Genomic DNA, 15,169 nt, shown 5'->3' with positions numbered 1-15,169 from the left:
GACCAGGGGGCCATTAGCTTATCTTAGCATAAAGACTTGACCTTTCTTAGCCGAGCGCAGAATGCACAGAGTCATCACAGTGAGGTTGCCAGTTAACCAGCAGAAACTCCAGGAAGTCATTGCTCACGGGCAATAAATAGTCCAGCACGTAACCCTATATAAAACCAAGTGTTGTCTATATAAACCTTAAACCAGACTAGCTGTTTTCTCCTGTTTACAGTCTCAATGCTAAGCTAAGCTAACTGTCTCCAGGTAACAGACGTTAAGTATGAAGCTACAAAATGGTATTGATCTTCTCATAACCTTTGGCAATCATTTGTTCTGGTTCTACAGGAAACAATTGGACACAGGCAGACAAATTTCAGTAACAGTACAAATTCCAGGTTGCTATGACAATATGATGCCAACAAGCTAATGTCAGTTTATAAATGAAGCACCAAACTACAGCAAGCTTGTATTTAACTGGTAAGATTCTCACTGGCATTAGTGACCTTTGAAAAAAATGCCCATCATAAATCACTTCCTCTAACAGACCACATGAAATGATGTATATGTATGAAGTGTTATAATTACAGTGATATTATTTAGTCAAGATGTCAGAGGTGGTTAACCAGTGCGCACTCCAAGAACTGACAGGGTGGAGCAGAGTTGACACAGCATCTCTCATCTCGGCTTGCCGTTCCCCATCGCTTTCAGCTTGCATCATGTCAACCTGGTCTCCATTCAACATTCCAGCAGCTCTCGGTGTAGGAATCACCCAAAGGCACTGGTCACAGATCGTTGTGTGTTTGCATGTGAGTGTATCTGACCTCGCCTGTGGGACTCAGATCTCAACTCAGCCAGCCTTTCATCCAGGGCTATTCGCCGCCATAAGGGGGATAAAGACATATCGGATGTAGGATCAGTGGTACACTGTTAAAGGGGAAGCCCATTGAGCCACAAAGTGTTTCCGAAAAGTGCAAAAATCCTTTGTCTTGACATTTTTTTCAAAACACCTATGTTATATTTTCATTTCCTATTCCTCTCCCATAGCAGCTAAGATGCTGAGTTGAAGGGATGTTTGCTATAACAGTTTTCTTTGGCACTGTACAAATTGGCGAATGATGAATAACACAACACTGGCATCACTGTTAAGCTCCCGGCGGAGCTGTGATACTTTCATTCACTGTAAAGGGCAAAAGGATGGCAGATTTGTGAGACGGCCTTCTGAAGTGTCCTTGAGCAAGAGTCCCAGCCAGTTTTTCTATAGCTGACCCATGCTGCTGACCTCGCTGTGGCTGAGTGAAAAGATGACTTTCTCCCTCAAAAATCAACACTAGAAATGCTATTAGCCATTCATACATAGACTGCTGCCATCCTGGCGAGGTAACTCCAGGTGCTCCAGGAGACAGGAAAATCTGTCCTTTACATACTTTAATAGAAAGCCACAACAGGAATTTCTGCTTAACACACATGCAGTTTATAAAGTCTGGATAGGAGCATGAAAGAGGACGATATTGAGTGTGTTTTCTGTACTAAGTGAGCATGATTGCTACTTCAAAATACTGGTAATTAGACTAAAAGAAAGAGACCTTAAACTTGGAGTAACAGAATGGCATAGTATTTGAATCAATTTGATCAAGAGTTAATGTTGGTGTATGCTTAAAGCAAAGAAGTTTGACGCAATAATCATTGTAATGAGGATGATAATACACTTTGAAGCATACCGACTCCTTCATGCAGGCAGAGGGCTGTGCATACGTAGAGGGAAGAATTTTGTCACAAATGGATCTTTATCATGTCACTTTTCTACACTTTACAGTAACAGTTATATCCTAGAAACTTTAAAGCAGTGGACATGGTGAAACCTCTAGATTAGAAAAGATCAAATACAGGACACACATAACACATTTCACATAACAAGGGGCAATTAAGGTCGGACCAAAAGGCCTGAGAAATCTTCTGACCAGAGCATCCAGATCAATATGCAGTAGAGCTGCAAAAATAAAACATCAGAAAACAGTAAAATTTCTATAATCTAAGATGACGTAATCAAATCACTTGTTGATCAACAGTCAAAAAACTATAATATTAAATGTAAAACAAGGAAAAGAAATTCTCCATTTAACAAGCTAGAAACATCAAATGTGTGGCATTTTTGCTTTATATAATTAGACTAAACAATTAATTTACAGTAGTTACCGATTCATTTCCTTTCAATCAACTAATTGATACATTTACTAAGCTCTAATATGTAGGTATATTACAGTTTGTAGTATTTAATTGCTTTGTCAAAATATGTTTGCGTCTTAGAATTGTTTGCAACTCTTTGTAGATTTTAGTCCTCACAGTAATTGTTGCTCCTGTTGTGCAGTTTCATGTCATCTAGTAAAGGGCAATGTTTTTATTAAATACTGGTTATATTAAAACAACATTCTTAGACAACATAGAGATGCATTCCTGATGGAGAGATATGCTGGTATAATCTAACTGGGCAACGAGGAGGGAGAGGCACAAATGAAAAAGCACCAAAAAGGTGGAGACAGAGCCAAACAGCACAGGTAGAGAGGACACAGAATGACCATGAATAGGCAGTACCTGCTGTAACTGCTACCCGGCTCCCCCACACTCCCACACACACACACACCCCCGCCACTTTTCAAAATCAGCATCGAAAAAGAAGAAAAAAATTTCCACACAGAAATTGAATTCTGTCTTAGAGGCGAGGTGGGGTGTTCGGGAGAGTTATGAAAAGAGAGAAAGACACAGAGAAGTGAGGATACCGAGCAAAATAGGGAGAATTTAAATCTCCCTGATAAAGGAGGTTTAAACCTCATTGAGAGTCGATGTGCGGCCCCTTGGAGTGACTCAGGGTGTGACTCATTGCAGCTGGCATTGCCTCCACCTTACACACACACACACACACACATTTTCATAAACCCTCAGGCCTTGCGTATGTTATGTGTCCCCCATACTTAGTGTCCTGCCAGATTCCACCTGTTAACAGACGATGCATAAGCTCTGCTTCACGCTGCTGTAATAGTACTTGTGATCTTCTTATGAATCAGCTTATGACAAGATATGAATGCGGTCTGAGCTGCTGAGCCTTCCCACGAGCATGACTTCGGAGACAGATGCTGTTAAACTTGGCTAGGTGTGTGTGTGTGTGTGTGTGTGTGTGTGTGATCCTTCTAACCACCCACTCAAGGGATTAGTGTAAGGGTGGTTGGATGACTCATCGGTCAATGACTTTGGAGGAGAGGGAGGAACAACATGGCCAAGTCGTCCACATGGTGTGTGTGTGTGTGTTTGTCATTCCACCTGTCCCTCACTGCAGCTCATGCTCAGATCTCAAACTGTAAACTTGTGTAAACATGTCTGTATCTGGGCTTTACATCAGATGTCTTCCTTTAGTTAATAATTACAGATGCAGGCAAATCTCTCGTTTCAGAAGATGTTTGTGATTGTGCGTGTATGTGTGGGGGGGTAATGGTTGCCAGTGTCTCGACAGCAATGACAGACGGCTGAGCTTGGAACACGACCCCGGCACAGCGTCGAGCTGTTAGGCCATGCGTACGCTGCTTAACGAGCCATGAGCGATTGCTATGATCTCGCCACAAATAATTCATGAGGAGCCCTGTAGAGGAGCTATGGAGCTAAAAGGGAAGGGGGGGGGGGCATGAAGGAGTGGACCACAGCATAAGTGGAGTGAGGGGAGGAAGACAGAGAGAGCTCCATCTGACAAATGTGTCTGGAATAGAAAGGAATTCCCCTATTACCTACAGCGCTGACAAGTATGCCTGTGCACGCGTGTGTGTATGTATTTGTGTGTGCTTATTTTTAGAGAGCCATTTGTGTTACTACATCTGAAAAAAAGGCACAGTGGGAGTGTTAACAGTGTGCATCACAATTGCGGGATGTGTGTGAGATTCTCGCGAATGCATGCACTATGTGTGTGTTGGAGACGCGATGGAGTGAGTTCAGATTTTTCTGACAGCCGTGAAACCCAAAGTGTTTAACTGTACTGTACTGTAAGTATTTTTTTGTTGTTGCTGAAACCAAGGGAATATGAACTAACCAAGTATATTATCAGAGAGGAGAGAGGAAAGGGGAGTGGATGTGTACAGTGAGAACTCTCATTTAGCTTTTTGTGCTTTAGCTTTAATGCCTCTACTATTGGAAAAAAATCCATTTTGCCCAAAGAATAAACCCCATTGACTTGGTGATTCTCTGACTTTTCACTTATCCAGAGAAATATTTCATCATCTACTACATGGATTGGTGAGTCCTTTTGTACTAACATTCATGGTTCCCAGATGATGCGTCCTAATGACTTTGGTGATACCATGACTTTTACTTTAGCGCCATCATGAAGTTCAGATTGGTTGCTTTGAGTTAAATGTCTTGACAACTATTGGATCAATTCCAATTAAATTGGCTACAGGATGAACTTTACATCTGGTGCCACCATCAGGTCAAAAATGTAATTTGTCCTTTGTTTTATGACCAAATACCTGCAAAACCAATGACATATTAGCATGCTAACATGCTAAAAAAAAAAAGGTGTGAATTGTAAACACTACACCTGCCAAACATCGGCATGTTAGCTTTGTCACTGCGAGCATCGTAGCATGCTGCCATCAGCATTGAGCTCAAAGCACTGCTGTGCCAAAGTACAGCCTCACAGAGCTGCTAGCATGGCTGTAGAGTCTTGTTTTATCAAAAGCGAGACAGCGACGGAGGCCATGAAGATTACTATTTCTGACGGAGGAACTACAGACCAGTGAGACGTATCACTGGAACACACAGACTAATGGAAATTGGGGGATGAAGACAAAGGGCCCGTGTAGGTCTCTGTGGCATGTCATTAGTGAGGGAGACGGGTTGACTTGTTCCATCTGACATTTACCAGTCCAACTGAAAATGTCACGGAATGCCAGCCTTACCTCCAGATATAATGGTGCCTCTTACAGCCCAGAGCTATTGATCCCAAAAAACTTTTGTCCATTTTTGCCCCCTCTCTTGTTCCCCTTGTCCACTGTCCCGAGAAAGACCACCATGCCTGTGCTCCTAAATTTCCTTGCCCAGCCAGACCTATTTTCTCTATTTTTACTCCATGCATTAGCAGCCTTGACTCAGGGGGTAGAGGATGCCATAACAGTGCTAGGGACAGAATAGGGGGGGGATTTTGTGTATCTTTTGTTACAATAAAGCATGGATAATACCTGTATACAATATGTGTATAAAACACCTGAATGTGCATATTTGTCAGCCACATCTGAGAGCTACTGTAACACAGCTGCTAAAATGTACCTAATTCCAGAGTTTCTCAAGTCTCCACATTAATATTGTAGCTACAGATGGAGCTCTGTTTGTTTCATTTCTTTCCCACCTTTTGGGAAAATCTGGCTGTCTTTTCAGGTTAGCTAATTGACTGTCTGACTGACAGACTGGACCATGTAAAGGTTTGCCAACTTTGTCAGAAAAAGCAAAGGGAAGCAGCGGGAGCTTTGCTGTGGGCACAAAAAAAAGAATAATTCACTTTAGTTCCCTAGTTTGTGCTCAGATGTGTCTTATTTCCTTCTACATGTAACAGTTATAGGTGTTTTTTGTGATCTCTCACCAGAGCATGCTTATTTTCTTGGCCATGAAATAGTTATTTAGTGATAAAGAAAAGTGTTTGTCTGTGTTGTGATCTCCGTATGTAATAAATTATACTGTAAGTACTAATTCTGCAAAAATAACAACCTCAAATCAATTTTCTCAAGATCAGAGCAAATGTGTCACATCAAAATAATGTCTCATGGAAAACAAAGCGTTTGTCGAGTGCAAGTAAACAAAAAGTGAGAAACAATTGCCACTCAGGCCTTCCATGTGTACCACATGTATTTCATGTTCCAGTTATCACATTTAACTGAAGGTCTGGTGAGCTGTTGTATTGTGTGTGTGGAGAATAGGAACTGGTTAACGCTTAAATCTTAGCCAAAACAATAACCAAAAGCAATCAGACCCTACGAGACGATGCATTCTTTACAGTGCACGGTTCTCAGCGTCATTTCAAATTGAACAGTAATCTCTTCCCCAATAGCTAATGCAGAAGCTAATTATGTTGAAAACCACTCATAAGCATTTCCTAGTTTTGTTTGTTTTGCTGCAGTGGATTTGTGTCTCACTTTTAGGAACTGAATTTAGATCCATGGCCTCTCAATTTGTTTTGGGGAGTGCTACTGTCTAGTCTATTTCTGTCCTTGCTACACTATTGTCCTCGGTTGACTGCCTTCACATCAAGTGCTGGATTTATTTGGCCACTCTGCCAGCTCAGGCAGATAGGCCCTGCAGATACCACCCAATATGCAATGGCTAAAGTCACTGTTAAGATAACTATAAACCACTATAACTGTCATACTGGTTTCAGTGATTGTTTTCTCTACAGCCAGACTCGGGCTACCACGTTTGAAGAACTAAAGTTGTTTTCCTGCCAGACTGCTGTTTTCCCTTTTTTTTTTGTAGTTTTGATTTTCTTTTGTTGGAGGGATTGATGTTTTTTCACTGTGCATTTTCAAGCTTATGGTGTGATGTTCCTGTCCAAAGCTTCGGTCCGCTAAATGTTTTCCTCATCATTGTTTACTTGTCTTCTGCACACGTTAATTGGCGGCTCCGACTGCAGCGCTCCATTTCAAAATCCATACCCAAAGAAGATTACAATCTTAATTAGTTATAACACAGGCCTGAGCATATTACATTTTTGCTCAGCAGCACACAATGACTCTCGGTGTCTTGTCCTTTAAAAAAAGAAAAGCAGTGGTACAGCTTTGATTGCAATAGGAGCTTGATTCAATTAACTGCCACTTTTCAACTGGATTGCCTACCATCTCCCTGGCTTCACCAGAGTCACTTCACCATTATGTAACCCCATCACTCATGAAAATAGCCAGTCCAGCCGCTTACAATATGGGTCATGTGATGCACTTAAGAGAATGATTTTTGCCTTGCTTACTATATGCATCCTATAACAAGTTCAAAAACCACACCTTCAGAGGCCATAAAGACACTTGCAAAATGTTTTTAATCCGGCCATGGCAGTGATGTTTTCCTCCATGCTGCTTTACAAAGGCTGTTATATTGTGGAGTAAAGCTGCTAAGATATGAAAGTAGTCACTTGGTGCTCAGGGATGCGATTCTTTTGAATATGAGAGACTTTTTAAGTGAGAATGTTTTTTCATTTTAGTTAACATTGGTGTTATTTTCTTCATGTATATCTTTTCCTTTCACAACTACATCTTCTTGCTTTGAGAACAAGGTGTTTGTGTTCACATACGTTTATGTGACGATCAAAATCCACACATTTTTGTCAAATCCTTTAAGTGTTCTTTCCATTAAAGTCAACTTCATTTGAATATCTGAAAAGTCCCTTTCACTAATTCAAGAAACCAATGATAAACTCCTCATGAATGCAGATTGATGTATTAAAATGTGCAGCTAAGTATGCCCTCTAGTGTTGTCAAAACTCAACCATGTGCAGGTGTGCTGAATAGTGAATTTATTAATTTCTCCGGGTAGCAAAGATCCAATATTGATGTCAGCAAGTGTTCTTGCGCCTTTTGTATCAGTACAGTGAAATATTTATGAATGTTGGGATTGTTTAACCGCCCCTCTTTTCTCTGTCTGCAGGTACATACGCACCATGTACCTTGGTATACAAAGTCACCGGCAGAAGGAGAACCAGCGGCGTTTTTACTGGGCTATGATGTACGAGTATGCCGATGTCAACATGCTGCGACTGCTAGAGACCTTCTTAGAAAGCGCCCCTCAGCTGGTGCTGCAGCTCTGCATCATGATCCAGAGCAACAAGGCTGAGTGGCTGCAGTGTAAGGGGTTCCCTAAGGCTCTATATGAGCAACACTAGTCTAATTTTGTGTAGTTCAAGACATCTCTCATCTCTGTCTTTTTTGCATTGTACTGTATGTCATACTGTGGTTATCGCATGATGCTGAGACACTTCCATATTTTACACTGACGATCCATTTTTCTGTGAAGTTCACATATCACTCTATTTACAGTGTGCAATATTCTCCACCGTTGTATCCAATTTCCAACATTCATCACTTTTGTTATTGGAACCTCTTTTACAATTCCAGTTTCCTCGTGCAATACAGCTCCCCAAGGAAGGCAATTCAATCATAACAAGTGATACCCTTCCCTGTCTGGGTGTCTATAGAAATGCCATCAATACATTTGCTGAGAGGCACCATGCTGCTGCTCTGCAGATAATCCTCTATCATTTTTCATGCAGCAGGTTACCGCTCTGACATATCTGCTGTCTCTACCATTATACAAATCTTAAGGAAACTGAATTGGTGCACTAAATGGAGACTGTGTTGACTGAATGACCTATGATGATCTTGGTAATAATATGCCTTTCAAAACTGTGATGGATTGCTTTGGCTGAAATGAAACATACTGTATACAGTAAGTGGAATGGCAGCCAAGTCGAGATAAAACCAGAATTCTTTGGGTTATGCTTCGCACTTCAAATGAAACTGGGGTTTTCTTTCATTTTCTGATGTTTTTAGAACCATCTAACAGCATCTGTCAGTACCTCTGCCATTCTTGGTCTTTCTCTGCTTTTACTCTTACTCTCTCTGTCTATATTCCCAGGTGTCTCTGCCATGTCCTCCCTCCTGTCCCTGGCTTGGGTGCTAGCCTCTTACCACAAACTCCTGCGTGACTCACGTGACGACAAGAAGAGCATGAGTTACAGAGGTGCCCTGGTGCATCTGTTCTGGCGCCTCTTTACCATCTCCTCACGGGTGCTCTCCCTTGCCCTATTTGCCTCTGTTTTCCACATCTACTTTGGCATTTTTGTGGTGCTCCATTGGTGCGCCATGGCTTTCTGGGTCATCCATGGCGGCACCGACTTCTGCATGTCCAAGTGGGAGGAGGTACTGTTCAACATGGTGGTGGGCGTGGTCTATGTCTTCTGTTGGTTCAATGTACGTGAGGGCCGGACGCGGTACAGAATGGTGGCCTACTACACAGTAGTACTGTTAGAGAATGCCATCCTCAGCTCCCTTTGGTATGCGTACCGTGACCCAGCCACCACTGACGCCTATGCCTCTTTTGCCCTCTGCGGCGTCTTCCTGTGCTTTGCCTCAGGTGTGGCCTGTATGGTTCTCTATTACGGGGTTCTACACCCCATGGGCCCCCGGCTGAGGGTGCTGGCCAGCTCCTGCTGTGCTGAGCTGCTGTGGGGCCTTCCATTACCCCCTGAGGCCGAGCCCATGGCACCCACTCCGGGCCCCCGTGGCTCTCAGGCCACCCCCACACGGGGTCTGGCAGGGGAACATGAGGAGTCCGATGAAACAGCCACGGACACCTGCCTTCCGGTTTTCCAGGTGAGGTCCACAGAGCCTGTGGATGCAGCTGGCAGGCCCATCCGGCCTGAGGGTCCTCTCATCAAGATAGACATGCCCAGAAAACGCTACCCAGCCTGGGATGCACACTTTGTGGATCGGCGCTTGCGCAGGACCATAAATGTGCTGCAGTACATTAGCCCTAATGCGGTGGGCATCAGGTATAGGGATGGTCCGCTCCTTTATGAACTCCTGCAGTACGAATCCTCCCTCTGAAGGCATCTCCCGCAGCTCTGTCACCTCCTCTTACACACAACAATGCACATGCGTTTCCTTTCTTTCATTCTGCTCTTCCTCCTCTCCAGATATTATCTCTTTCCATTCGACTCGGCTCTCTTCTCTTCTCACCTCTATGATCATTCAATTTTTCTGCAGGAGATGTGTGTTTTGTCAACTGAAAATCTGTCAAGACAGTCTGAACACACAGTCATGATTTATTTTTGGAAAAAACATCCAGTACAGAGAGAAAATTATGAACCTACAATATCTTATGTGATACATACAGAAGTCTCATATAAATCCCTCTACATTGATAGAGGAGGGTTCTGTATGGGTGTGTAGATAACATATGAATGTTTCATTATGAAATGTGTTTAATGCATTATACTGTATTGGTGATTCAACCTGTGAATACTTGTGAAGGGCATATTGTATGTCCCTGTGACATGGGACTGGCGCAAAGCCTGATGGGAATGATGGAGGAGAGTCTCGGAGGGGGCAGGTCTTTGCACATCCCAACATTTACTGCCATTCTTTATGTGAATTATTGAAATGTATGATAATGTTTACCAAGTCCTTAGCCTGTAAATTAAAAAGCACTGACATTTCTGTCATGATACATTACAGAAAGGACACGATCAAAGATGTGTCAAAGAGAAGCAATTCAAAATGGATTTTCCCTCTGTGAGCTTACGTGACTCAAGTGTATCCTGGCTGTACTATTTTTGTTCAAAATCCTAAATCGTAATCGCATCATGTATGGAAGAAAAAAGAAGCACACTGACCTTCAATCAGTTCCACCCACATATTCAATTTTTACAGTGCAGACTGCCCTCCAGTGGAGGCAAGCTGTAACAGCATGCCTTACTTGGTCATTTCTGCCCGTAGTTGTGACAGCACAAAATATGAAGATAAGCACCTGAGGTGAAAAGACACAATGAAAGGAATGTAGAATGTAGTTGAAATGAGCACAACGTTTTCTAAATTGGTGGGTAGAAAATCACAGTAAAAAACATTCCAAAGACTTTTTTTTAAAGATTGTAGGTGTTTAGCAAAGGGTAGAAGGGTACAAATGTGTGTTCACACGCACTTTTTTTCAAAAGTGCAAAGACAGCCTTCAAGGAATCCTCCACCATTCCCTTCTGAATCCAAGAAAGTACTCCCTTATCCAACCTCCCTATTTTGTTTTTCTTATCAACAAATGTTTTAGGTTGATTAATATATGCGTATTGGGTGCAAAGACTTGTAATAAGTTCTTGAAAAAAATATGACAAATCTGATATTTCTATGCTATTATACTTCAGTGCGTATTTGTGTCCACATTTATAGTCATTGACATAACTATATTTTGCCAGAACACACACTTTTTTACATAACAAAAAATGTTGTGCGGTGCAGTTAAAAGGTATACTCCTCAACATCAGTGCGCCCTCAAAGAGGTTATACTCTTACATGGGTGCACAGGGCGACTGTTCTGGCACCTGCTAGCGCAGTTGAAACAAAGCCAAATCGCATCTTACAGTACTGTCTTTCCAACTTATCTGCCCCCTTGAACCAGTAGAATGAGTCCTTGCAAAATGTGTGCCATCTATAGGCCTGCTGTGCAGCAATTATACACTGAAATACATCTCCCAGCTGAACCTGCGGGAGCTCTCCACTGCAGATACAGACCACTGTATTCACTCATGACAAAAATAAAAAAACATGCCTTCTATGTCAAAGGAGCTTGACTAAAATTTCCAGCGAGGGCTACTGAACAACTCATGAGAAAAATGAATGCATTTCATACTCCAATTTTATCTATTTACTCAAATGATTCATCTGAATATATAATGTGTGTTTTTTACATTGCAGTGTTTGGCATGACTTTAGTATGAGGCATTAGTACAAATGCACCCAACAAGGGATGGCCAACAGCCCTACACAAAACAGAGATTCCTTTCTCCTGGCTTACTGGCTTCCTGCCTAGCTGTGGCCACACGTGCCTGTTAACATCGTACTGTAAAAGGCAGATGCCATGTAAGTCCAGGCCAAAGGTGAGAGGGGGTTTTTGCCGGGGTTGGAAAAGAACATGAGGACAGATTGTGATAAAGGGCCTGACTGGAGTTTGGTGGATGATTCCTTGTGTTCTTGTGTGAGAAAGAGTTTTTACTTTTACTGTACAACCTACAGTATGTATAAGGGGATCTACGTATGCTTGCGTCTCCTCAGCCCTTTCCCACAGCTCTGTTCTCTCACCGACTGTTCGGCTCCATCCTCGGTTGCTGCTCCGCCCTCTTCCCCATCTCTGCGGTGCTGGGCCTTGGTACCCTCCAGTGAAACACTCTCACACTCTCTGGTAACTGAACAACGGGGTTGAGGCTGAACAACTGGAGATCCTGACATGAGAACATGCAATGAGGTACACTGCCATAACCAAGAGCTTCAACATCCAGGGTCTGCCACCCTTCAGCTTAAAAGCGATGTTCAGCCCTGAGTAATTGAGAACTGTTGGGTCAGCTAGGGTGGAGCAAACATCCGACACACCATATGTATAGATACACATGAGTATGCAAACAACCAACTTGTTCATTGTTTACCATAGTAGCCAGAGTAGTTCCTCTCTGTTGTAGTGAATGAACAGCCATGTTAATAGTTAGTCAATGAATGAATAATGAATAATAAATATTGTTAAATTTAAAAAAAAACCTAAGCAAAACAGCCAATACAGGGGTTCCTCAGGACCAACAAACAAGACCACTGAACCAGCTGACTCAGGGGTGTCTCAATGCAGTTCTCATCCCCAGGCATGTCCTCAAGGGTCTCCATTTTTTCCTTAACATATTGCATCCTGGACCACTCCTCGGCTGGGATTGTACCACTAAATTACAGTTTGCACACTTTGTTTTCTTGGTAACGATTACTCATTCTTATTAGTAGGGGGAGGGGCATTTTTTTGTGGTAGTTGGCTGCCTGGCGTACGGTGCATCCTTTCTAAACACTGCTGACCTTTTCCAGACGTGGACAAATGTCCAAATCAGGTGCAAATACACTGTGATTCATTCATTTTTGTGTGTGTGTGTGTGGGAGACGACGGTATATTATATAGCATTATAGACAAGATTATGTACAACTGGGCTGCATTTCATCTAGTGGTGCTTCATGTCGTAAAACGCCATTATGCTTGCTTAACTGTGTCATTAGGATACTAGTAATGACAGTTAATTAAACTAATTGGTTTTAATTAAGTCTACAAAGAGTCTATCTACAAATCTGGATTTTTATGAAACATGCAGTATATTTTAAGTATTTCTACAGAACAATCACCATTTTGCCACATTCTGTATCTCGTGAAAATGATTAGCTAGAAGCTGGTTAATAAGTGGGTTTTAGTTTTTGTATATTTTTCTTGTTTTCTTTAAATTATACACGGGTTTCAAGAGCTAAGCTACACAAGAGTGAAAGTGGAGGCCGTAACTATACTGAACAGTGTAGTATTCAGGCTGCCACACTTTATACCATAAACATGGTCACAAAGAAATCCCCTACAGAGAATTGTTTCTGTCAGGTTATCTGCCCAACTCCACATCCCTCGACAGCCACAACACACAGCAAGAGCGTTTGAACAGCAAGCTTGTTCTTCTCAGTCCTTGTTGTGCCTTGTTACTTTGGGTGCTTCAATCCAGCCATGGCAGCCAGGTCCGCAAAACAACAATGCCAATGTCTTTCTTTACTTGTTTCATGTGCCAGCACACTCACCAAGACAACGACAACAACCAAACAATATTCTCACTGTCTGTCTCCCCGAAAACCAGATCAAGCCAAGTTCTCAATTCCGTCAGCTCACACCTCAACAGCGCTATTTAGTCTTACAGTTTCATCCAAGTTGTCATCTACTGGACTGTACTGTTTCCTAGCTACAGTGTTACAACTAAACTTCACAGTGTGACAGAACCAAGTGGTGGGCACTGTGTGAAACCCAGTTATTGGTTCAGTCAAAGACGTAGGAGAAAAAGTAAGGCAATACTGAACATCTTCCGTACTTGAACGTAGGGTTCTTCATCTTTATTACGTTTGAGTATGCCGAATCGCAGCAGCCCCAGTAGATTCAGCAAGTTACAATTAGCAGTTTGGACTGAGCTCAAAAGCGTTAGTTTTGGACTGTTTGATGGATAGTCTTACCAGATGCCAGCCACGACACCGAACGATGTGGTCAATGATTGTTTTGTACTTTTGTCTATGCCTTTACATCTTCTTCTGTCTTGCAATGATGAATGATTTGTAGTGCCAAGATGTAAACTTTCTGTGTCGTTTGTCTCGTGTGAACAATACATCCTCTAGCCAAAACAATAATGCCTGCAGTTGGAATAAAACATGGAAGAAGTCAATGATGACAAAATGCGCAAAAAAAAAATCATTTATGTTGCATTTTCTAACAATGGAATGAGGAAACAGGCCCGATCACTGATTCACTTTTGAATAACCTAATTTCCTGGTTTTCCCACCACCTCCTAGCATGCCTTTAGAACTCATTGTGAGGTGACCCGCAACATTTAGCATGTAAGTGCTCTCGACTGCACAACAAACCCTCTGATTTCTGCATTAATGTGTAGCAGCAGGTCATTGTAGTGTTTGACTTGGTTTAAGTCTGTACCTTTGTGTCATGACCATCTGTTTGACCATTGGAGCAGTACGTTCAGATGATAAAACGGTGCATTTTCTTCTTTTACTTTTGATCCTTCTTTGATTTTTGTTAATAACCTGGTGCTGAATAAATACATTTTAAAAGGTGCTACCACTGTGGACTCCAGAGTCCACTTTTTGGCTTTCTGAGAGCATAGCCTTCAGGTTGACTGAAACTTGCAGTCTCAAAATGCTCGAGAGCTAGCACCTCAAATCCACACAGTTTACAGCAGAACTCAACTCTCAATGGTGCCATTTTTAAGTTTCCAATCTGCACAAAAACCAACAGTTACTCTACTGTTCATACAGTGTTTATTATACTGGTTTCAGCATACGGTATGTTTTTGTTTTACTATGATTCAATCTGCACTAGGATTTTTTTCTTTCTTTTCTCTGAGAGAATGAAACTGGTAGATGACAAAATGCATCTTTTTTTGGCAAACGCACAGGAGCACAAATGTACTTCTGCTACTGGGATTTGGGTAAAAAAAAAATATATAGAACGTGATTGCTGTGTTGTAAATTCCTGTCATCTATATGTCCTTAATCTGTGTGTATCTATTTTTGTTGTTATTGTAGAATTGGCTGTAATATTTTGTTTAAAAATGGATTTGATATTCCAATGAAGCGACTATGGTTGTCATATTAATTGCTGCTGATTTTTGAAATTGTTATCAAAGGTGTTGGGAAATATTGCTTTGTTTATATTCAATCAATTTCTAGATTGTGTTAGCTTGTTGGTGTATTTCACAAATCTATCAGGATACTCCCTAGACTATATGATTTATCCGGGGTATTCCAAAAGTTGGCACAACGTCAGTAAGCAAATTTGCTACAATCTGTAGCATGTTTCTGAAAGTGTACTCATACAACCTATGTTGTGACTGAGAACATAT

The 15,169-nt window shown here is 41.8% G+C and overlaps 1 protein-coding gene across 1 annotated transcript in view; it reads left to right on the top strand.

Moving 5' to 3' along the window:
* xkr6b (XK, Kell blood group complex subunit-related family, member 6b) overlaps positions 1-9,608 on the top strand; it is a 48,530-nt gene extending 38,922 nt beyond the window's left edge. The window contains exons 2-3 of the mRNA XM_070925852.1: positions 7,651-7,847; positions 8,638-9,608. Of these exons, the coding sequence (XP_070781953.1) occupies positions 7,651-7,847; positions 8,638-9,608 (1,168 nt within the window). The remainder of the gene's footprint in view (positions 1-7,650; positions 7,848-8,637) is intronic.
* Positions 9,609-15,169: the final 5,561 nt, after the last annotated feature.

This window comes from Enoplosus armatus, chromosome 19 (assembly GCF_043641665.1).
Source record: "Enoplosus armatus isolate fEnoArm2 chromosome 19, fEnoArm2.hap1, whole genome shotgun sequence".
NCBI classification, from domain to species: Eukaryota; Metazoa; Chordata; class Actinopteri; order Centrarchiformes; family Enoplosidae; genus Enoplosus; species Enoplosus armatus.
Note: the sequence above shows the minus strand (reverse complement) of the source record. Positions and strands in the feature narration are given on the sequence as shown.